The sequence below is a fragment of the Octopus bimaculoides genome, chromosome 19 (genome assembly GCF_046866305.1).
Source record: "Octopus bimaculoides isolate indiv1 chromosome 19, ASM4686630v1, whole genome shotgun sequence".
Taxonomy (NCBI): Eukaryota; Metazoa; Mollusca; class Cephalopoda; order Octopoda; family Octopodidae; genus Octopus; species Octopus bimaculoides.
This window is the reverse complement of record NC_142946.1, coordinates 3965010-3990100: the sequence shown is the minus strand read 5'-3', so window position 1 is coordinate 3990100 and position 25091 is coordinate 3965010. Positions and strand designations below refer to the sequence as shown.

The following is a 25091-nucleotide window of genomic DNA, read 5'->3' as shown; positions in this document are numbered from 1 at the left end:
ATCAGTCTCTTTTGTCAAACCGCTAAGTTACGGGGACGTAAACATACCAACATTGGTTGTCAAGCGATGGTGAGAGGGACAAACACACAAATACATATACCTACATATATAAAAATGTGTGTGTGAGAGAAAGAAAGGAAACATGTTTATGTCTGTATGAGAGAGAGAGACAGAGAGAGAGGTGGTGGAGAGAGAGGTGGTGGAGAGAGAGGAGCTATCAACAACCTGAAAAGAAGGATGCGGTTTCACCATACCCCTGGCCAGTTCAGTAAACCCAGAAAATCATTCCATTCTTACCTCTTCGAGCCTTTCATTGTTAAGATAAATATAATTGTTTGGTGATCCAACGATTCTGTAAAAGAATGGTAAATGGCATCAGTGAATATATTGAAGGAATATTGGTTGAGAAATGCAAAGTTCAAACAGTGGTTAATGGAAGCAATACTTAGAAACGTTTGTAGTGAAGCAAAGAAAACTGAACCAAAAGGAAGCTGTTCTTGAATTAATATCTTTGGAAAAGTATGGACACCACAATGCAGACAGAGAGAGGGACACACAGACACTTACCTTCCTTTAAAAAATGCGATGTAGAATATGGAAGAATAATAGTTCACAAATTGGAAAAGGAACATTTTAAGGGTGAATCCATCTTCCCATTCTGTCTGAGTCCTGTGCTTCTCTGAAACATAATAATAATAATGATATTAATAATAATAATAATAATAATAATAATAATGATAATAATAATAACGATAATACTTTTTAAGATAGGTACAAGACTACAAATTTCAGGAGATCAGGTGATTATATCGACTGCAGTACTTGGTTGGTTCTTTATTTAATCTACCACTTCAGAAAGAGGAACTGAGAACATGAAACAATGTAACTAAACGCAAGGACATTTTATTGAGTGCTCTACTGGTTCTGCACACCAACCTCACCAAGAACAACAACAACAATAAATGTTTTTATAAAAGACAAAAGCATTCCAAGCAGTGATGTTCCTTTCAAACATGTCTTCCCTGCTAAATATTCTTCCTTGATTTTGAATATTTCCAAATTTTAGCCTCAGCCTCGTCCATTGTCCCCCTTCTAAAACGTCCCACACTACATAGGCTATGGGCATGCACCATCACCCGTGCCTCAACGAAACAAGGATAAACATCTTACCTAGTTCAGTTAAACAGTAAGCAAGTTTGGTGTAAAGCTGAAACGAGAAATTTCACAAAAGACAATTAATAGAGAAAAGATTTATGGGTGGTGGTGGTGGTGGTGGTGTGTGTGGTAGATGATAGCAGTGGTGGTGGCAAGTGGTGGTGGTGGAATGGTACAAGTTGTGGTGGTCCAGTGGTGGTGGTGATGGTGGCAGTAATGGTGTGTGTGTGTGTGATGGATAGTAGTGGTAGGTGTGTGTATGTGTGGTAGTAGGGGAGATTGTGCATGTGTGTGTGAGAGGAGTGGTGTTTGTGTGTGTGTGTGATGGATGGTAGTAGGGGTAGTGCCATGTGATGGTGTGTGTGTGTGTGTGTGTGTGTGTGTGTGGTAGATGATAGCAGTGGTGGTGGCAAGTGGTGGTGGTGGTAGGGGTGGAATGGTACAAGTTGTGGTGGTCCAGTGGTGGTGGTGATGGTGGCAGTAATGGTGTGTGTGTGTGTGTGTGATGGATAGTAGTGGTAGGTGTGTGTGTGTGTGGTAGTAGGGGAGATTGTGCATGTGTGTGTGATAGTAGTGGTGTTTGTGTGTGTGTGTGATGGATGGTAGTAGGGGTAGTGCCATGTGATGGTGTGTGTGTGTGTGTGTGTGTGTGTGTGTGTGTGTGTGTGTGTGTGTGTGTGTGTGTGTGTGCGCGTGCATGTTATTTTATTCTTTTACAACGTTTCAATCATTGGATTGCGGCCATTTCACCAATTAGCCAATGCCACTCACTGATAATATTTCATATTTTGGCAGAACAAAATGTCTGACTGATATAAAGTGCCAAATATTTATTGATTGAATGTTGGTGAAGGTTTGGCATCATTTCCTGGAATATGGCACCAGAGCACCTCCCCCCTAAAAAAACAAAAATAACACTGATATATGTCAGACTGATATTTTTGTTTTTGGAATATGGGAAGGAAGAATCAGCAGATGTCTGTGCAGTTAATCTTTGGCATCAATATTGGTCAAAGGAAAGACAAAGGCTGGCATGGGTTGGTACCAGTGTCCTCACAGGACAACTTTGAACATAAAGAAACTGAACAAACATCACAAGGGTTTTTGTCAAATGTTTTTTCGAATGATTTTATTTATCTAAAGGCTTTGGCTGATACATTTTCCATCAACCCCTGAGCAATGAAAGTAGAGTTGACCTTTGCAGCGTTTGAACTCAAAATGTAAAGATTTGTGAAAAATATTGTAAGGTATCTGGTCCAACACCTTAATAATTCTTCCAATTCATCATTGAACACAGTGTATCTAGGACTACATCATACAATATTCCCTTTTGTTAAGACTGTAGGGTGTGGTTTGAGGTAAATTTAGCTGCCTTTTCTTGCAGGATAAACAGACACATAAAGACATTCCTTATTAGCTCACTGAATCCAAGGTTTTGTTGGAGGAGAACAATAAGTTGGGACATGTAGCCATTTCTTTGGTTGCTCAGTGGTACCATGGAAATGATGTTACCTTGGAATTGTAACCAAAACCTGTCTGTATTCCTCCCCACACAAACTACAAAGATATATCCTTCAGAAAACACATTACTCAGCAACAAATTGTGTTTGTTTAGCCCTAGGTCAGCCCTGATTGAACAAAACTCTAACCGAAGGCATTCCAATCATGACGACCCAGTCTTTTATATATAAGAGTCTACACTGTTTAAACGTGTCCTTCCATTTTAAGATTTGAAGGTGGTTTAGCTGTTGTCTCTAGCAGCTGGAAAGGTCATGGTTGGAAAGACATTCTTACAAATTATTTAACTGGCTCTGAATAATGTCACTTTGATGTATTTTCAGAACTCAACAACAACAACAACAACAAAAATAATCCTCTCCACAAGGCCAGAAATTTTGTGGGAGGGGTCTAGTCAATTACATCAGCCCCAGTATTTGACTGGTATTTCAATGACCCTGAAGGGATGAAAAGCAAAGTTGATCCCAGCAGAGTTTGAACTCAGAACGTAAGGATGAAGGGAATGCTGCTAAGCATTTTGTTAACTGTGCTAATGATTCTGACAGTTCACCATCTTCATTAAAAAGGGTAAAGGGCAAAGACCCCCTTCAGTCATAAACGACCAGGGGGTTGCGCCTAGAAAGTTCCCCTCCGAGGCACAAGTCTGGGCAAGGTTGTTTTTATAGAAGACCAGCAGTCCCCCATGCATACCAACCCCCACTCTCCATGCCACTGGTGTTACCCAAGGGAAAGGCAAAGGGGCCGATACAATTTGGCACCTGTGATGTCACAACTCATTTCTACAGCTGAGTGAACTGGAGCAACATGAAAAATAAAGTGTTTTGCTCAAGAACACAATACACAGCCTGGTCTGGGAATTGAACTTACAACCTCATGATTGTGAGCCCAATGCTCTAACCACCGAGCCATGCACCTTTATCTTGCCATCTTCATTAATAAGAACGACAACAGCAGAATTTGTGAAAGGCAGACTTACCATATTCAGAAGAAGAATGACAACCAAGTTAAGTAATGACGCCGATACAGATGTGACAATGGAGGCTTGTTCTTTGATGTGTTCTTGTTTGGCAAACACCGCAATTATGACAATACGGTAAACAATGACACCAACAACAGCTCCAACAACAAGGCATAACTGGAAATAGAGAAAATAGAGAATTTTAGAGTGAGAAAGTGTGTAAAGGGTGGGGTGAGGTGAGTGTAAGATATAGATAGAGATATAGATTGATGCTATTTACCATTAACAGAATGACCACAATGGATGTTGTATAGTTAAAGATCTTCAGGCAAGAAGGAACATAGGGTTCTTCTGTCTGCAATGAGAAAACAAAGAATTTACTGCAATAGAATTCTCTGGAGAAGAAAAAAGGGTAAACACATGTTGAAACAAATATTTCCTAACACAATGAGGATTTGGTAATTTCTTGCTGAATAACCACACAAATGATTTGCTTCTGATGATTGGTCAATTAAAACAACATTTGAGCATGGTCGTTGCCAGTGCCTTCGGACTGGCTCCTGTGCAGGTGGCATGTAAAAAACACCTTTTGAGCGTGGTCGTTGCCAGTACTGCCTGATTGGCCCTTGTGCCAGTGGCACGTAAAAGCACCTACTACACTCTCGGAGAGGTAGGCATTAGGAAGGGCATCCAGCTGTAGAAACCTTGCCAGATCAGATTGGAGCCTGGTGCAGCTTTCTGGCTCGCCAGTCCTTGGTCAAACCATCTAACCTAGGCCAGCATGGAAAGTGGACGTTAAACAACGATGATGATGATGAGACCTCGTCTCCAGTTGACTAAATGACACAACCTGTGTCCTTATATTTAACTGAACGTGACGCATCCATTTCCAAGTATATTTATAAATATATTTATTGATGCTATTTACTATTAACAGAATGACCACAATGGGGCTAAATTACAGCAACATTCATCCTAAACCAGGACTGCCAGGTTATGTTGGCAAACAATCTTAACGGTTTTAGTAAATTTATATGGAAACATTAAGCATTATACCATCCAACAAACAAAATTCAACTTCACTATATTTAAGCCCTTATTTTTTCTGTAAAAACCTTTTCTGACATTAAATCAGTCAACTTCTGGTATAAATGTTTATGTTTTGTACATCTTTTCTCAAGAAACAAAAAAAAAAAAAATTCAAAAAATTCTGGAAATGATCAACTCATGTAATTTATGCAGCCCTAAAGTTTATTTTCATCTTTGCAGAAAAAAATGCGTAAATTACCTGGGTTTTTAAGGTAGCTGAAACTGGATCTTACTTACCTCAGTGACAGGGTTTTCTCGAGTGGTTGTAACCGTAGATTCAAATTCTGGGCGAACAGTTTCCTTTGAGAAAAGATCAGAAAATATGTCTTTAACAAATTATTGATGAAGGAACAATGGAAGAGAGTTTGAGTTCCCATAACATAACCCAGTTATATGTCTGGGAGGAAGACATCTTTCCAGACAATGGAATAAATGGAATAGGAATCAAAATGTGCTGGATGGACTATCACATAGACATTGTGTTATCATATGATACACTCAATATATATAACACTAAAACCCTCACTGGGTCCTTGATGGGCAGTTTTAATAAGAGAGCTAACATGCTACCTGATTTCAAAGCCCAACCTGGTCCTTTGGTCCCTTCTCGGGGTTCCTCTTTTGTATCAAATTCCTAGTTTCTTCTCTACCAATGTTTTTTTTTCCCTGGGGATTGAGGAGGAAGAGGAGAAAATGCAAAGGGTTATGGATTTGTCCTTTCCTCTGTGGCTGACTCTCAATGTCCTACTGGATGCTCTTATTAGCAAAAATATTTAAACAGTTGGAGAAGTATCAATGTGTGGTGAGGGACACAGAGAGACCAAGCCCCTCCCTTAAAATAGTGGGTGTATCAACATCTTGTATGAGAGAGAGAGAGAGAGAGTACAAGAAGAATGAAACACAGAGTACAAGAGAAATGAGACTCAGAGAGTACAAGAGGTATGAGACAAAGTATGAAAGAAATGAGACAGAGAGAGTATAAGAGGAATGAAGCACTCTGTATAAGAAGAATGAGACAGAGTTTACAAGAAGAATGAGACACAGAGTACAAGAAGAATGAGACACAAAGTACAAGAAGAATGAGGCACAGTTTACAAGAAGAATGAGACACAGAGTACAAGAAGAATGAGACACAGAATACAAGAAGAATGAGACACAAAGTACAAGAAGAATGAGACACAGAGTACAAGAGAAAGATCCTCAATCTTCTCTCTTAAAGAGTTGGGAGGAGTACCAGTTCCTTGTGTAAGGAGTAAAGAATAAGAGAAGAAAATAAGAAAGCAGACTGACCTCCTCTTCCTCAAAATTCGAAATATCCCAGTCATAACCAATTTCATTCTGTTGACGTTTCCACAGCTCAATGAAAAACATTGCTGAAACACAGTGAAAAAAAAAAAACACATTGTAAAACCTGACTGAATCATGTGGTGGGTGGGGGGTGGGTTCAGTAGAATGTCCAGTGACAGGAGAAGTATTTTGTGTGTAACAGAAACTGACCAGTACATGAAGAAATATTTCTTTTCCATGATACATCTGGAATTAACCAACGTGTGGAGAAATACTGTATTTCCTTTCCATGGCACAACAGAAACTGTCCAGTCTCTTACACAAAAAGGAAAAAATGATTGGAGCATGTGTATAGACATGTGTGTATTTGCACATGTGTACACATGAGTATACATGTAAAATCTTCATGTGTTCCCATGAGGTATACAATGTATGTGTCTGTGAATATAGATCTCCATGTGTATGATTGTGGTGGTGCATATATATATATATATACACACATAGTTATATGCAAATGTGCATACATGTGCATACATACATGTACATGTGCACACATGCCAATATATACACGTTCACTTAACCTTTGGGCATTTGTGTGTGTGTTTATACTTACACCATACTGACATAAACGCAGCAAAAAACACCGTTGACGGGTTATCAATAAGATACGATGTTCGAGCATAGTAGCAAACAGTCTCTAATTTCCAGTATCGGCACAATTCATCGCAGAGGGGGCACATGGTGAGGTTGCCAGATTTATCAAAGCTGCAGATGTCCAAACTGGGAGGAGAGAAAATACCAAAGCATTAGTGGACAATAACACAAAAATATATACACATTTATCCATTTTTTCTTTAAAGATGACAGTAACTTCAAATATAAGGCTTTTTAATGTGTATGTATATATATTCATACAGATATACATGCATACATTATATACATACATACATACATACATATATATATTAATGATGAGTGAATTTTTCCTTTTTGGTTTTATATTGTGTATAGCTACCTACGATATTTTATATCTATATATGTAGATATGATTCTTTTCTACTCAAGGCACAAGGTCCGAAATTTTTGGGAGGGGACGCAATTGTATTTCTGCAAACTGTATTTCTGAACATTACCTTGGAATATCATCCATCATTGTTGCCAGACCATAGATGAACACCACAACACCGACAATGCCTGCTGGAATTAACATCTGCGTGTAGAACGCCAGCCATGCAAAATATATTCCTATTTTTTCTCCAAAATATGATCTGAAAAACGAAAGTGGTGGAAATATAAATTATATGATTATACCATTCTAGGGAGAGGGTCACCACTTAGGGTTGCCCTACCTTATTGTGAAGATGTAAGGTCAACTACAACAGAGATATCTTCCATAACTGATGCAACGAATGAATTAATTCTTCTTACCTGATCGCATCCAATGGTTGCTGTTTGTACCACATTTTTGGTCTGGCCCACATTTCATAGAGTAACTGGACAACGGAAAGACCAATGAGAAAGAGAGAGAGAGAGAGAGAGAGAAAGAGAGAGAAAGAGAGAGATTGTATTATTATTGAATATAAAAGATCTTTACATATGTGTCTATGGTTTGTGGTAACACAGTCACATATGTACATATATGCACACACAAACATGAATGTATACACCACACACACACACACACACACACAGAGTTCTGCACAACCATACTCACCCTATAAGAGATCCCCCCGCCATGATATATATACACAATACAGCCACGCCCTATGTTAAGAAGACGACTGCAAGTGACAGGCTGATAATATGTACACACACAATATATATTCAAGAAATGACAGCTTAATTCATATATAATTGCAGTTTAATTAACTGACACCTTTTAGTCTGGAGTTGGTGTGACAGGAGAGGTGTATGGTTGCATATGCATACCAGAGTGTGTGTATACATGCATCTGTGTGTGTGTGTGTGTGTGTGTGTGTGTGTGTGTGTGTGTCTGTGTGTCACAGTCTTACATAGCATGTACCAGCTCCAATTTAAAGCAAGTACATCCCCACCTCCGTTTTTTAGGGACGCAGTGGAAATCTTAAGCAAGCTTCTCAAGTCCCCCATGCCTATCTAGGTAAATTAGAAGTATTGAACAGAAACATGAGTCTGTTGCACCACTGTGCAACAGATTTGAACCCGAGACTCCAGGTTATGCTCGAACCATTCAGCTCTTACAACTTAAAAAATACAGAGAAATAGGAACCAAAGGCGGTACCTCTATGTGGTAGCATGACTCACTTGAAATACCAGCTAAATCTCCCTCAAATCACACAAAACAATCTTAAAATAATTTATGTAATGGATTATATTGTTCTTTGCGTACAAATCAATGACAGGGTCATGTTTGGAACAACTTTTTTAGTTCCTGACCTTTGGCTAAACAACAACAACAACAACAACAACAGCAACAACAACGGAAATGGTGGTTCAGATACGTACATGTCGCGCGTTTCTTGGTCCAGTCGCATATATTGAGTCCTCGTAGTAATATGGCCCCTGGAAGGAAAAAAAAAATAAAGAAATAAAATATAACACATGTAGGTGCAGGTGTGGCTGTATGTTAAGAAGTTTGCTTCCCAACTACATGGTTCCAGGTTCAGTCCCACTGCACGGCACCTTGGCGAAGTGTCTTCTACCATAGCCTCAGGCTGACCAAAGCCTTGAGAGTGGATTTGGTAGACAGAAACTGAAAGAAGCCTGTCGTATATATGTGTGTGTGTGTGTGTGTGTGTGTGTGTGTGTGTGTGTGTGTATGTCTGTGCTTGTCCCTCCACCATCGCTTGGCAACTGATGTTGGTGTGTTTCCAGGTCTAAAGATGAGAGATACAGTGTAATTAGGAAGACAGTCCAGCTGTAAATACTGGAACTCTTCGCAGTGCTCTGGTTGGTTGGATCCATCCAACCCATCATTGCATGGATGATGGATGCTGCATAAGGATGAGGATGACAAGGATAACATAATGGTTATACGTTCACCACATGAATGAACACCAGACATTGTAAGCAATACTTATGTATATTCCATACATAGATTTGTTACATAATAAATAAATATAACAATAGTGTTATTGAAAGCAGAGTAGTGTAATTTGGAGACAAGTAAAGGTTGTGGCCAGCAAGAGCATCCAGCCTTAGAAATTCTGTTTCAACACATCTCATCTGACCTATGCAAGCAAGAGAAAGTAAATGTTAAAACAATGATGTCGAGTGTCTTTGGTGAGATTTTATTCCTGGTTAATGAAAGGCTACGCAATAATGTATACACAGAGCCACAAATGTGGGAAGAGGAACACCACTTGAATTGACCCTAATTAATGACTGGTACTGTAATTTATTGGTATTTAAAGGTTGGGAGGAAAAGCTGATTCTTGCAACAAGGTATTTTGTTCATTTTTTTTCTCTCGATTGGCAATATTAAAGACATAAACATGAAAAGGTTTGTGTTTGGCCTTACCTCGTGGAGTGGATAAGCTGCTATGTATGCATTTCCTAGTAACCTTTTGATGCCTGTTGAAGGATGGAGAGGAGAATGGAGAAATACCGAGAAGAAGACAGCAACAAGAAACAACAACAACATTGGTAATGGCAGCGGCAACAATAACAAAAATAACAACAATAATGACAACAACAATAAAAAGTGCAGCAGCAGCAGCAGGAATAGCAGTCACAAGAATGGTAAAAACAAGAGTAAAAAACAACAAAAAACAAAGCCCCTATGTGGTTGTTTGACCTGCTAGACATCTTAGTTAGAATCACACTTTATTAGGAAGGACACATTGAATAATTTGTTTGGAGATAAACCATGTGAACAGATGCTAGCTAGCCACAGATGGAACATTGGTTGATCAGAGGTCAACTAGGGCAGGACTGACCAAGGGCAATAAACAACAACAGCAATGGCTCAACAGTTGTATATACTGAGATGATTGTGATGTGGGTCTTAACTCCCCAGGTAACTCCTGATTATGGGGATCGTTAAAAGGGACACCAGGTTGAATAGATGTGTTGAGAAGAAGTCTTGAGCTCCTCCTCCTCTCTCCGACCCCTTTCCCCACTCTCAGAGGCTCCCATGAGTTCTAATGTCCTCCTTCTTCTAAAGTGGTTCTAACCGGAGTCCATGACCCTTGAGGGTCCATATAAGATTTTGCTGTTAAAATATATGTGTAATAAATTGTTTATCCTCCGACAAAACACAAAATATTTTAATTTTTTAATTGCAATTCCTAATAATATGAATTTTTTTTAAACATTGACAGGTTATTGGGGTCCACCTGAATGAAATAGGAATCAGAAGGGGTTCATAGCTACAAAAAATGGTTGAGAATCTCTGCCCTAAAGAATAAGGTGTATCGTAGGATATTAGACGTGGCTTAGTGGTTAAGAAGCTCGATTCCTGACTATGTGGTTTTGGGTTCAGTTCTGCTGTGTGGCGTCTTGGACTAACCAAAGCTTTTGGAGTGGATTTGGTAGATGGAAACTGAAAAGAAGTCCATCATATTTAAGTATATGTATATGGATATGTGTGTGTGTTTTGGCTTATGTTTGTGCTTCTCTAAAGAACTGTTGAGCTACAAACAATGATGTCAACAAGTTGTCTGCTGACTTTGGTCCCTCAAACGTGTGGGAAACAAGAGATCCTTTACTTGAAAAAAAAAACCAACAAAAAACCAGGTAAGGTTGAGGAAGAGCATACAGCTGGGAAAGAAAGCGTCAATAATAAATCTAACCCATGCTAGCATGGAAAAGTGGACGTAAAAAGGAACGAAAAAACATTTCAGATACAAGAAAAATATAGGTTTATGAGGGAAGGATTTGATTGAGTGACATTCATGCCTTTCCCATAGATATGATATCAGCAGACATGACTCTTTCTTAGATTAGATGAGAAATTTTACAAGTTCTTACCATATTTGCGTACTCTGCCTTCTCCCTCAAATGTTGCTCTTGACAGAATTTCATTAACAATGCGACTTCTTTCAGCAGAAGTAAAAAATTCCTCTGTGTTTTGAATGACATACCTGAAAATCAAGGAACATTTAAATTCTGTCAGTCAATTGGATTGAATTGTAGTTTTATAAAGCATCTTTGATGGGAATGGAATTATAACAGAAGACAAAATGTTAGTTACCATGAACAGGTACCTCAATGGGGTACAGTTCACTGTAATGTGCCCATGGCCAAGATGTTTAAATGTCAACAGTCCAGTCTACCTACCTGTAAGTAGGTACCACACTGTATTATACAGTTCACTGTACTGTGTCCATGACTAGGCTCAGTCCATCTAGATTTGTGTAGGTACCACTTTACCAGATCACATCCATTCATTATCTGAAGTCACAAAGTCTAACCTTAGACCAACACCTGGTTTTTATGCGCCAACATAATTCCTCACCATCGTTGCAGGAATCACTAAAATTAACAGCGAAATTACCCCTAGATCTCATCCCACTCTCTTCACTCTTGAAAAGAAAGGACATGTTTGGTGATGTACTCCTAGATATATTATGCCTGGAACAACACTTGACCAAAGATCTATTTGATCAAGACCGACCTGAGGGATAAATATGAAACACAAACTGATATTCATAAAGAAACAGACCCACCTCTTCTACAACTTTCCACTAATGGTTCTTATTTAATGCTAAAATGGTTCTCATTTAATTGATTCCAAAGGATGAAAAGCAAAGTCGACCACAGAAGAATTTGAACTCAGAACATGAGTGTAGACAAAATGCCACTAAGCATTTTACCCAGTGTGCCAACGATTCTGCCAGCTTATCAATATTAAAGACTAGAATTTACTGTACCCATGGCCCCAACAGACCCTTGAAAAGGGCCAGGAGAAATCAGCAGTACCCATAGCGTTATCCAAAGTGAAAGTTATAATGACAAAGAATAAGCCGAGAGTGAATTCGAGATGGTAGAGATTTTGGAAAGGAATGGTTAGGAATAGGGGTTAGCTGTAGAGGTTTAGGTGGGGTCTTGAGCCATTATGGGAGAAAACAAAAGGAAGGATGAGTCAAGTGTGTTGAGGTGGTAGCAGTAGTAGTGGCAGCAGCAGCAGCAATAGAAGAAAAAACAGAGCAATGAGACAGAATTTGGAATGTGTTGGTGAAAAAACTCCAAACCAATCTGTCTTAGATGTTGCCAAATGTTTGTTTAAAACAGATTTTTGGAATTTGTCAGGAATTTGTGAAAAACGACCTTAGAAGTTGAAAATAACAACAACTAAAAAAAAAAACGATAAAGAAATTATGAAAACAATTGAAGAATTTGCAAAGAATTTTTGTGAAAGTAATCAATTTGATGGTTGGGAAAAAAAAAACATTTTTGTTCCTGTATCATTTGAATTATTATTATTGATGATGATAATAATAATAATAATAATAATAATGAGAAGAAGAAGAAGAAGAAGAAGAAGAATGATAATAATTTTTACTTTATTAAAGAAAAAAGATTATCACTATGGTAATGATAATAATATTTAATTCTTTTAGGTGCAGTCTTTATGTCAGCAGATGGAAAAGAAAGATTGAGTTAATTGTAGAAGAAATAACAAGGAATTGATAGCTTTGAGCTAAGATTGGATGTACAGGGATTTGTGTCTACCTTTCATCTATCAGTTTATCTATCCACTTGTCTATCCTTCTACCTGCCTACTCTTCTACCTGTCCTATCTATCTATCTATCTACCCATCTACCCATCCATCCATCCATCCATCCATCTATCTATCTACCCGTCCATCCATCTATCTATCTACCCGTCCATCCATCCATCTATCTACCCGTCCATCCATCCATCTATCTACCCGTCCATCCATCCATCTATCTATCTATCTATCTATCTATCTATCTACCCATCTCTCTCTCTATCTATCTATGTACCTACCTATGAGAGAGAAAGGGAGTAGTGCATGAATAACTGTGTGAAGTAGGGAATGAAATAGAGAGAGAGAGAGAGAGAGAGAGAGAGAGGAGAGTATTTAAACGATGTGTACCAAAACCAAGCAACACATGGCTGACCTCTGACCTGGCTATCGACCCCCCCCCCATCACCTACCACCCTACCTTAGCATCTTATATAAATCATCTCATTCTCTCCATCTTATCAGCTGCTGGTGGTGGGGGAAAGTTTGGTGGAATGACAGGTGCAGAAAATACTATAGAGTCCATTGGGTGGTGGTGGTCGTGGAAAGTTAATGCTTGTTTCATTGATAAATCTTCAAAACTGACAATGTCAATGTCTTGGGAAAAACATATTAATATTCCAGACATTTCTTCAATATTGCATAAATATTCCCATCTCTACAATGTACGGTAAAAGACGGAGAAAGATTACACCTGAAACAGGACTTGTTTTGGTAGAGTCATTTCTGCGCTATCAATTAGTCAACATTATACATTTTTTATAGTTCATTGTCTCAAAGAAAGAAAAAAAAGAAAGAAGAAAGGGAGAAAAGAAAGAAGAAGGAGAGAGAGAAGGAGAGATAAACAGACAAACAGAGATAGACATATATAACACATAAAAACACGCAAACGAATGGCTCAGTGGTTAGAGTGTTGAGCTTACAATTGTGAGGTTGTGAGTTCGAATCTCGGACTGGGATGCATGTTGTGTTCTTGAGCAAGACACTTTATTTCACGTTGCTCCAGTTAATTCAGCTGTAGAAATGAGTTGCAACATCACAGGTGCCAAGATGTATCGGCCCCTTTGCCTTTCCCTTGGACAACACTGGTGGTGTGGAAAGGGGAGGCCGGTATGCATGGGCGACTGCTGGTCTTCCATAAACAACCTTGCCAAGACTTGTGCCTGGGAGGGTAACTTTCTAGGTGCAATCCCAGGGTCAGTCATGACCAAAGGGGGTCTCAGAAACACACAAACAAAAAAATTCACTGATTTACACAACACTTGTGACATCTCCAAACATATCTGATAAACTTAAATACAGAATGAAGCATAAAAATTTTTTACACTTTCTCATTGTTCTTATTAATTTTAAAACATCTTGGTAAAAAAACAAAAGGCAAAAAACAAAATAACCTCAATCATTTCTGTTGAAGGAAACATAATTGCAAAATTTAGATTTTTACCATTTTCTGATTCCATCAAATCAGACTTCTAGAAACAATAGCAAAATTATTTAATTATCCACTTCATTTTAATTTATTAAATTGATAATATATAATGATATTTAAGAGATTATTTAAATGTCTCAAGAGTTCAGAAGGACAGACATTTAATATGTGTAATGGTTCAGTACCATTTATGGAATTGTCTGTCTGTGTGTCCGTCTCTCTTCTTCTGCATTACTGGTATATGTTTTATTGAGACCCCCAGAGGAGTGAAAGTTAATATCCTCTCCAGTTAGATTTGAACTCAGAAAGAGTTAAACCCAAGAACATAACTAAATGCTGCAAGGAATTTAGTTGAACAAAATACAGTTTCTTCCATTTCATCAGACTAATAACAATAATAATAATTATTATTATTTCAAATTTTTGCCACAATATCCTGATGCGATACCAGGCAGTGGCTCCCATGTTTTGTCTTGGTATAAAAGATGGGCTACAGCAAATATTCTGCTCAACACCACAGATTTGCTTGTCAGTTGTTTGACTTTAACCAGTTGAGCATGTCCCTTGGTGGCTGACGATATGTGCATCTCTGATCATGAGCAGAAGTAGTGGGGGAGCATCATAGCCATGTGTTGGGAGGAATTCTTTGGGGGTTTCAATAATTCATCTCTGGAAACATGGATGTTTCATTCAACATCCGTAAACAAGCCTTATTCAGGGAGCTTTTGAACAGCTTTTGACCTGAAGAAAATTCTAACTGGGCCCCACTTGCAGGGTCAGGTGCTGTTTATCTTGATATGAGATCACCATGTCACACACATATGGTTGTGATGCATGTGCCTGGTGTACTCTTATCAGATGGGTAGCCAAGACATAAGACCAACAATTTTAAGGAGAGAACGGCCAGTCAATACAATTGGTCCCATAGCCTCTGACTGATATCTTTTTGACCCTAAAATGATGAGATGTGAAGCTCATCTTGGCAGGATTTGAATTTGGCTTGTTAAGAAATGGAAGAAATGCAATGTTTGGTTGCGTATTTAAATGCTTTTGCTCTTCCACCAAACTGATGATGATAATAACAATAATAATAATAATAATAATAATAATAATGATGAAAAGCAGGAGAAGAGGAGAACAAAGATAGGGGAAATGAGGAGGAGGAAATAGAATGGAGAATGAAAGAAGAAAATAGGAAAGAAAAGACAAATAAAAACAGAAATATACAAACAAAAAAATTAATCAGTAAAATGAGAAGCAAAAAGAAAAAAAAATGGAGAAGAAAATAGGAAAGAGAAAAGAGAAAATGATGAACAGAGAAAAAGTGATCGAAATCAGTAAAAGAGAAAAAAAATGACAAACAAAAAAGAACATTTCCGAAACAAAAAAAAAGAAAATACAGAAAGTTTGGGAAAAACAGAAAAGGAAAGAAATCAGGTTGAAGAACATAAAATAAAAAATAAAAAATAAGAAAAGAGGATGAAAGAAATTTGGATAACGAAATATGGGGAAACTATAAAATATAGATAAAAAGGGGGGAAAACTATACAAAGACAAAAAAAAACCAGAAAAAGGGAAAATGTGAAACTGGAAATACGGAAAAAAAGAAAAGATGTAAAATATGGAGGAAGTCCAGTGGATATTTGTTCCTGAAAACTGGTGTCTTTATTTCAGTGTAGATGGGTGGGCATGAAAGGAGGTTCATTGGGAGAACAGAGCACCACACTAAATAACTTACAGTATTTAGTTTTTTTTATGTTCTGGGTTCAATTCCTTGTTGGTTCTGACTTTGTTTTTATCTGTTGGAGATCGATAAAATTTATAGTAGAAATATATTCTGAGGTAGATTGAAATGGTTAGCCTCTCCTGGTGATATTAAAGACAATGATGGCATCAAACTTCACGTCAGACAGCATCCAACATCAAACAACAACAATGAGATCAAACACTGACAAAAGCAAACATCAGAGAACAACGATAGTAACATCAGACAATAACATGAGACAATAACATCAGATGGTAATAACAAATGAGACATCAGACAATAACATCAGACAATAACATCAGACAATAAACATCAGACAATTACGACAAACGAGACGTCAGAAAATCTGTCAACAGACACAAATATCAAACAATAAAATACAACAGCAACAGAAGGCAACAACACTAACAACAAGAACAAAATTCATCCAAGAAATGGAACGACTACAACAGCCATTTTATAAACAACAACAATCACACAACTCCAACAACATTAACTGCTGAAGTTAGCAGCGATAAAAACCAAAAGAGGAAAACCAATAATAATAATAAAATAATAATAATAATAATAATAATAATAATAATAATGATGATGATGATAAATCCTTCTTTCTTTCCTCCCTTGCCATAACTGATTTAAATTTAAAACAATAAATTTATCTGACTGCTGCAGACTTTTAAATGTTTATCAATGTAGACAACATTTTAACTTATTAAAAGTCAAAAATCAATATTGCTGACAACAGAATTATGGAAATGGATATCTGGGAATAACCAGACTTACCAAAGAAGTACCGAGATTAGAATTTAAAATAGAATGCTATCTTACGTTTACACTATCTATTTGCTGAGGATAGGTGGTGCAATGTTGAAAATAACTAGTCTTACTGTATATTAATGAAGGTTTTGTCTATTTAGTAAGATGGAATCACATCTAATGGCTAGTTAAAAACACTACAATGTGTTGCAAGCTAAAATTCCTACATTTAGCACTACATTTCAGCTTGTTAAAAGCACTACATTTTAGCTCGTTAAAAGCACTACTTTTAGCAAGCTAAACTCACTACATTTGGTAAGCTAAAAATACTACATTCAGAAAATTAAAATCATAGCAGTTAGCAAACTAAAATAGTGATTTCAGCTTGTAAACTAAACACACTTGTAAACTAAAACTGAAACACGCTTGTAAGCTAAACACACTACATGTTGTAAGCTAAACACACTACATGTTGTAAGCTAAACACACTACATGTTGTAAGCTAAACACGCTACATGTTGTAAGCTAAATACAATGCATCCAACAAGTTAATATATTGCATAATCTGAAAATTTCAAGTATGTATTTTGCTTATCTCTCTATGCTGTAAAATTCCATGCTTTTTGCAAAAATGCTGCAGTACATAAAATATATTTTCACACTAAAGATGCTCAAATGAACAACACTCATGCTTTCTGAGCAAATCGCTCCAATGTGTAATCATTGCATTCAGTCCATCTTGTTACAATAGATGAAAGGTATAGTCAACCTTGGTGGAATTTGAACTCAAAACATAAAGACAGGCGAAACACCCTCAAACATTTTGTCTGGCGTGCTAACGATTCTGGCAGCTTGCCACCTTAAATTATTATTATTATAATAATAATAATAATAATAATAATAATAATAATAATAATAATAATAATAATAATTTCAAAGTTTGGCTCAAGGCCAGGCATTTTAGAAGGAAGGTGGGGGTAAGTTGATTTATATCACCCCCCCCCCCCAGTACTTGATTGGTGTTTCATTTTATTGAGCCTGAATGAAAGGATTGGCAAAGTTGACCTTGCTGGATTTGAGCTCAGAATGTTAAGCGGTGGAAGACATGACGTTAAGCATTTTGTCTGATGCATTAAGGACTCTGCTTCCTCAATGGAGACACGGGATCTTGTCATTGAGGGGGGGGGGCAACATTTCAATGTTTCCATGTGTGTGTGGGTGGGGGGAAATGTATGTATATGAATGAATGTGTGTAAATGAATGTAAGTGTGACTGAATGAATATTTGTTGTTTGTTGTTGGCACTCCATCGCTTACGACGTCGAGGGTTCCAGTTGATCCGATCAACAGAACAGCCTGCTCGTGAAATTAATGTGCAAGTGGCTGAGCACTCCACAGACACGTGTACCCTTAACGTAGTTCTCGGGGATATTCAACGTGACATAGTGTGACAAGGCTGACCTTTTGAATTACAGGCACAACAGAAACAGGAAGTAAGAGTGAGAGAAAGTTGTGGTGAAAGAGTACAGCAGGGTTCGCCACCATCCCCTGCCGGAGCCTCGTGGAGCTTTAGGTGTTTTCGCTCAATAAACACTCATAACGCCCGGTCTGAGAAGTGAAACCGCAATCCTATGACCATGAGTCCGTTGCCGTAACCACTGGGTGATCGTGCCTCCACGAATGAATATCTATGCATGAATAAATAAATGAGAGGAAGAAAGAAAGATGTCGAGAAAGAGAGAAAGAGGAAAGAAAAAAATGAAAAGGTATTTACTCTGTTAGTCTTGTACTGAGAATGTTGCAATGATGTCTCATCTTCCACTGAACACGCATTTGTTAAGGCAAGGATGATTGCCACAACGTCTACAATGCTGTTGTTTCACAAGAACTGAACACACAATACCATTTTGTCATATTATTATTCTTTCTCTTTTAAAAGTATTTAATCAAAGTAAAATGCAACAAGATGCATTGGAGGAACATAACCAGATAGGTATATATATATATATATATATATATATATATATATATATATATATATATATATATATATATATGAGAGAGAGAGAAAGAGAGGGAGAGAGAAATTCCAAGGCACATAGATGGAAAGACTTGAAAAGAAAGAGACAAACAGATACCAATATGGACAGATAGACAGATAGATAGGAGAGAGAGAGATTCTGTCGAGAGGTGACATATGTTACTTCAAAGATCAAAAGTTCAAAACAACAACAGCAATAATAATTATTATTATAACAATATAAATCATAATAATAATAATAATAATAATCATAAATAATTTCTTATTTGCCAAAAGGGCACTACAGGAGGAACATTACAGTAAAAATAGCTTGAAAACTAAAATTATCAAATTATAAAAATACAGTATTAGTAAAAACTAATATTAGTAAAACCAATAAATTAGTAGAAATACATTAGAAATATAATATAACAAATCAATGGTACCCCAGGGTACTCCACCTGAATCCATCAGATCCCTCAGTATAGATCTAGGTACCTACTGGCATTGTATATGAGATGAACCATCAATTTAGTTGTTTTCATAATATGAGTCAAATAGGGAGGGAATCCTCTGAGATCTTTTTCTTTTTACTTGCTGGTTGAAGGGGGAGCCCCCATGGGAATTTGGTTGGAGGGGTAGCAGCCATGGAGTCTGGTGCAAAGAGCCATGGATATATAGAGAAAGAAGTGAATTGGTGATAAGACTCAACCCTGAGGTACACCATAGTCGACAGAGTTCTGTCAACACATGCCTCAGTGGTGCGATCTGATAGAAAACTACTGATCCATGAAATGAGAGATGGATGGAGTTCATAGGAAGGAGATTTGTGTGCCAGGTCTATGGAGTGTGAAGTTGACTGCAAAATGGGTAATGAAGATGGAAGCTTTCCTTAGGTGGGGGTGCTGTTCCAGTGGGTAAGAGACATTATTTTGGCACTGCTGTTTTGGTGCCACCGATTTGGGGTTTGTTGATTTGGTGCCGACTTATTTTACATCAGACATCTTAACGTTTCTCTCATCTTCTTCTTCTCACTCTCTCTGTTTATGTGTGTGAGTATATTTTTTTTGTGTGTCTGAGGAGAGGGAAAGTGCTTCATGTCAATCATTTTCAATTAATAAATTGTAATCTCTCTCTCTCTCTCTTTACCTGCATGCGTACATTTCTGCATGAATATATTTGCCTCCACTGCTAGCAGGTACTGATGTTAAAACAAGATGAATATCTGCCCAGCTGTACCAAATTGACAGCATCCAAACAGCCACACTCAATCAACCCATTCTGTATTCCTTAGGTATTGTTCCAATGGTGCTATTCCCAGAACCATTTTTGTGAACAGAGGATTCTACAAAGGTGAAATTCTTTAGGCAAGAGATTAGAAGAATCAGCTGCAGTTTTGCGAGGTGAAATTGATTGAGGGGTGTGAGTTTGCATTTGTTATTTTATTCTGCCCAGATCTTTTCCCCCTTAAGACCCTTATCAAACATCCCCTACCTTTCTAGCCTCCAACATAAACCCACATATTTCTCCTGCAATATTTTTGTTGTTGTCCACTGTTTGTATATGATCAGTAGTATGGACCAATTCCAGCATGACCTAAGTCCACCATGGACCAATTTCAGCATGACCTAAGTCCACCATGGACCAATTTCAGCATGACCTAAGTCCACCATGGACCAATTTCAGCATGACCTAAGTCCACCATGGACCAATTTCAGCATGACCTAAGTCCACCATGGACCAATTTCAGCATGACCTAAGTCCACCATGGACCAATTTCAGCATGACCTAAGTCCACCATGGACCAATTTCAGCATGACCTAAGTCCACCATGGACCAATTTCAGCATGACCTAAGTCCACCATGGACCAATTTCAGCATGACCTAAGTCCACCATGGACCAATTTCAGCATGACCTAAGTCCACCATGGACCAATTTCAGCATGACCTAAGTCCACCATGGACCAATTCCAGCATGACCTAAGTCCACCATGGACCAATTCCAGCATGACCTAAGTCCACCATGGACCATGTCCAGCATAGGCCAAGCTCAGCATAGACTACACCTCTCTTCTGTGATGCTTAATACCAACGCCGTCAAGTTATTGTTTAGCCCAAGGTCAGTTCTGACTGTGAAGACCTATAATCAACAGTATTCCAACACTGACCATCACTTTCCGCATTAAGCGATTCCCCATTCTTAAGTCCTGGTCAAGAGGAACAGTGAAAGGGGGGGGATGGCTCAAGGATTAGTATGTACAAATGATAAACAAAACAACATCATGAAGAAAAACAAAGGAATAAAAGCATAAAAAAATCTAACAAAAAATAAATATATAAATAATTAATAATGTTAATTTTTAACTATGTTAATTAAGAATGGAAATAGTCAAGGTAGAAAATCCAAATTTACTTCGTCCAAACATCTCAACTCTATTTCTCCAAGACACACAGACATGCACCAAGATGAAGAAAAATGGAAGACAAAGACAAAATATCACAAAAAAAAAAAACTAAACGAAATTGAAACAATGCCGGTGGCATGTAAAAGGCACCATCCAATTGTGGTCGATGCCAGCTCCTCTGGCCCCTGTGCCGGTGGCATGTAAAAAGCACCCACTAGATTCACAGAGTGGTTGGCATTAGGAAGGGTATCCAGCTGTAGAAACACTGCCAGATCAGATTGGGGCCTGGTGCAGCCTCCTGGCTTCCCAGACCCCCAGTCGAACCGTCCAACCCATACCAGCATGGAAAACGGACGTTAAACGATGATGATATTGATGATGATGATAATACACAAAGATATATATATATATATTAGGAGGGCTAACAATTAGAAATGTATATATAAGCATACTCTATTAAGAAGTTTCAAAGGTAAGAGTGAAATATATATTTTTTAGATAATTTCATCAAATTTTTCATAAAAATTGTTTTTTTCACTTAAAATATATTGGTTATTCACAAGTGGGTTAGTGCTCCTGAACCCTTTCTAGGGTTGCTGGCAAGAGGAGAGAAAGTGGTTTCCCTCAAACTCACATGAGACCTGGTATGAAAGCTTTCAACAAAGTGGGTCCTGTTGAAATGCACCTAGGACCTGTTGGTGGCAGTGTTTGTGGTGGTGTTAAAAACAGATAATTAAAACTACCACTCATTAGTATTAAAACAACAACAAACCAATAATGAATTAAAAGAACTTTTTTCTATATGGACCATGATGGTCATGTCTGGAAAATTTAGTGTAGGAAATTTTGCCTTATAGGAAAAACCAAACATAAGACAAATTCATTGTAAGACAAATTTGTTGTATGGACAGTAATAAAGTGTATTATATCAGCATTTTAAAAAATAAAATTGAAAATAAATGGTAAAAGTTTTTATAAAAAATTTAAATAGGCAAGTCTTTATTCAATGTCAAACATTAAAAAGAAAACAAAGTGTTTCAAATGAAATTTCTTTTGGTGAAATTTCTTAAGACCGACATGGTAATGAGGATGTGTGATGATGGTGATAATGAAAATGGTGGTAACAACGATGGAGAAATTGATGATGAATTAGTTTTCTGTAGTTGGTTTTGAACAAGAATTAAAAATCATACAGAAAGAATTGTGTTGTGAGTTGGAACTGGAATGAATTTCTTTTTTAAGAAAAAATATTTGTCAGTTTGTTTCAAACACCACATGCAGTATGACAAATGTTTTGACTGAAGACTCATGACAAAGAACAGAAGAATGATGACATGCTTATACCAAGATGATAACTCGTTAATCAGTCTGTAACATCTGTATAACCAAAATCATGCAACAAAAAGGGAAAAAAAAAAAAAACGTTTCGGGATGGAAAAAAAGATAAAACACACAAAAAAAAACTGGGTTCAAATCAGATACAAAAGATGATTTTGTTTCTTACGGATTGCTGTTCCCATGGAAAGGAGAGTTAGGACCGATATATTTTAAATCGTTCACAGAAGAAGAAAAGATCGAGACAGAGAGAGAAAGAGGGAAAGAAAAAAAGATACAATATGAGAGTTAAATATGAAAAATTAATTGAAACATGAAATAATAATTAATTGACATGTTCAATAAAACAAATACTAATTATTTGATTATGATAATTACTGTTATTATTATTATTATTATTATAGATTATAATTATTATTATCATAATGAAATAATTACATAAATAATTATTGTATGAATGAAGAATTATTATCATTAACATTTTAATATTATTATTATTATCATTATAATTATTATTATTGTCCAGTTAATCTACCTAGCTGTAGTAGGTACCACGGTGTGGTATAGTTCACTGTACTGTGTCCTTAACTGTCCATAGTCCAGTCTACTTAGCTGTAAGTAGGTACAAGTGATTGCATAAGTGATAGATTCAATTGCAGTGTTGAGTTCTTTTTTCTTTTTGCCTATCACATGAAAAATACAGGAACCAGTGATACATCTTGGATTAATTAATTATTGATAGCTTTTTAAAGGAAATAACAGGATTTCTAACATCAGAAGAAATATAGATAATAATAATAATAATAATAATAATAATAATAATAATAATAATAATGTTTCTAATTTAGACATAAGATGATTTTTTTTATCAATCACTAAATGGTACAGAACGATACAATATGATATGATGTGGCAAAGGGTTGCATGGAAATGTGTAAACAGTAAAAATAAAACAAAGAAACCTTTTTTTGTCTTTGTTACCGTTTGCCCTTTGATGTCTTCCCCAACCCCTTTGTCACACAACATCTGTAAGTCAGAGAGGGACATATCTCTGGAAGATTTTTTTGTGTTGTCTTGATAATATAGCTGTTGTTGTTTTGGGTTTTCTGTTACTTCTATTGTTGTTGTTGTGGTAGCGATGGTGTCAGCAGAAGTTGTGGTCTTTCTTCTTTCCTTTGTTGTGGACTGAAAGCTTCAAGGTGGTTTGTGTCACTATACAAGTGACCTTTCAGCCTTCAGCCCTCAACAACCATATATAGGTTTATATCATTTGGTAGACTGATCAGGACTGGGATAAATTCCATGCTTTGGTAATCTGTTTGGATCAATAGCTCCATCCCCCAATCAGACCAATTTTGTTTCTACAGCCTCTGCATCTGTAGAGTAAATGTTTGTTTCTGACTACCCTTATTCTAACTACACTGCAACCAAGTGAGATTGGGATAAGGACCAGTTCATCCCATCTTAGATTAGTTATGAAGATCTTTCTGGCCTCATCCTCTGGAGGGAATCTCACATCCACTGTGCTCTATTCTTTTTTTTTTTGGCTCTGATGATGTGTTTTGGTGTTCCAGATTAGTTTGAGGCACTTTTCAATCTGTTGCTGTCACCTGTTCCATTTTCTACTTTTTATGGCTAAAGTTTCAAATACAACCGTTCTGAGGTTAGTTTGTTACTAGGTGGATTCTGGGATACTGAGTGCAATGTCTTGCTCATGTCTCATGAGAATGTTGTTTTGAATTTTTTTAATTCTTCAAAATTTAAAACAATTTCTTTCTACTTTTGGTGAGCTGTGTTGGCAAACCTGCTGACACTATTTTTGCATGTAGTATTTTCATATTTTGTGTTGGCATAAATGGTATTAGTGGCAGTGGAGATGCAATGTGTAGATGTGTTGAATGACAACGAGATGCTTTTTCTTGTAAGTTTTCATTTTACATAAATGTTATTTTCAATTTCTTTATTGTTGCTATAGTTTTTATCACTTGCCTACTTGTTTTGATTTCTCGTGGTGGTAGGAATGGTGACGCTTTACTGGAGCAGGAAGGGTGATGCTTTATTGGAGATGGAGGAAGTTGGTGCCAAAACAGCTCTTCCAATCTCTGGTTTCACCCCTTTGACAATTTGCTGAAAAATTTGATGCAATGTTTTTTTTTTCCTGTTTTTCATTTGTTAAATGGGAATATTTTCTTTTTTTCTTGTTTTAGAACAAAAACAAACAACAACATATTCTGCCCAGATGGGCAAAAATTTAACAAAGCCAACCAGCCACATAGAATATTGGTTGGCTTATTAACAAAACAATACAACAAAAATATTAAGTAATGTGCTTCAAAACAAGAAAATTGTACACAATAATAAGTCTGGTGAAAGGCACTCTGCCTTTGCAACTACAATAGCAATAATAATAATAATAATAATAATAATAATAATAATATGTAAAGAAAATCTGCTGAAATCAGAACAGAGATGGATATGAGAAAGATGGAAAAAACAATTAGAAAAAAAAAATGATTGGGAAACAATGGCAGATGAGATAACCACAGCCAAAAGAACTTTTGCTATTATTATCATCATCATCATTATCATTATTATTATTATCATCATCATCATCATCATTATTATTGTTGTTATTATTATTATTATTATTATTATTATTATTATTACTGGAAATAATGTATGA

General features: G+C 36.9%; 1 protein-coding gene across 5 annotated transcripts in view; it reads right to left on the bottom strand.

The window, feature by feature from the left end:
- Positions 1–25091, bottom strand: part of LOC106884053 (anoctamin-4) — a 120190-nt gene that overhangs the window by 8796 nt on the left and 86303 nt on the right. For all 5 annotated transcript variants that reach the window (XM_089366374.1, XM_089366376.1, XM_089366378.1 and 2 more), the window contains exons 7-19: positions 10958–11070; positions 9507–9559; positions 8492–8548; positions 7436–7500; positions 7141–7275; positions 6621–6787; positions 6011–6093; positions 4958–5020; positions 3912–3986; positions 3650–3808; positions 1171–1207; positions 568–679; positions 298–352 (exon numbers count right to left, since the gene is read on the bottom strand). In XM_089366374.1, coding sequence (XP_089222500.1) covers positions 298–352; positions 568–679; positions 1171–1207; positions 3650–3808; positions 3912–3986; positions 4958–5020; positions 6011–6093; positions 6621–6787; positions 7141–7275; positions 7436–7500; positions 8492–8548; positions 9507–9559; positions 10958–11070 — 1174 coding nt within the window. The remainder of the gene's footprint in view (positions 1–297; positions 353–567; positions 680–1170; positions 1208–3649; positions 3809–3911; positions 3987–4957; positions 5021–6010; positions 6094–6620; positions 6788–7140; positions 7276–7435; positions 7501–8491; positions 8549–9506; positions 9560–10957; positions 11071–25091) is intronic.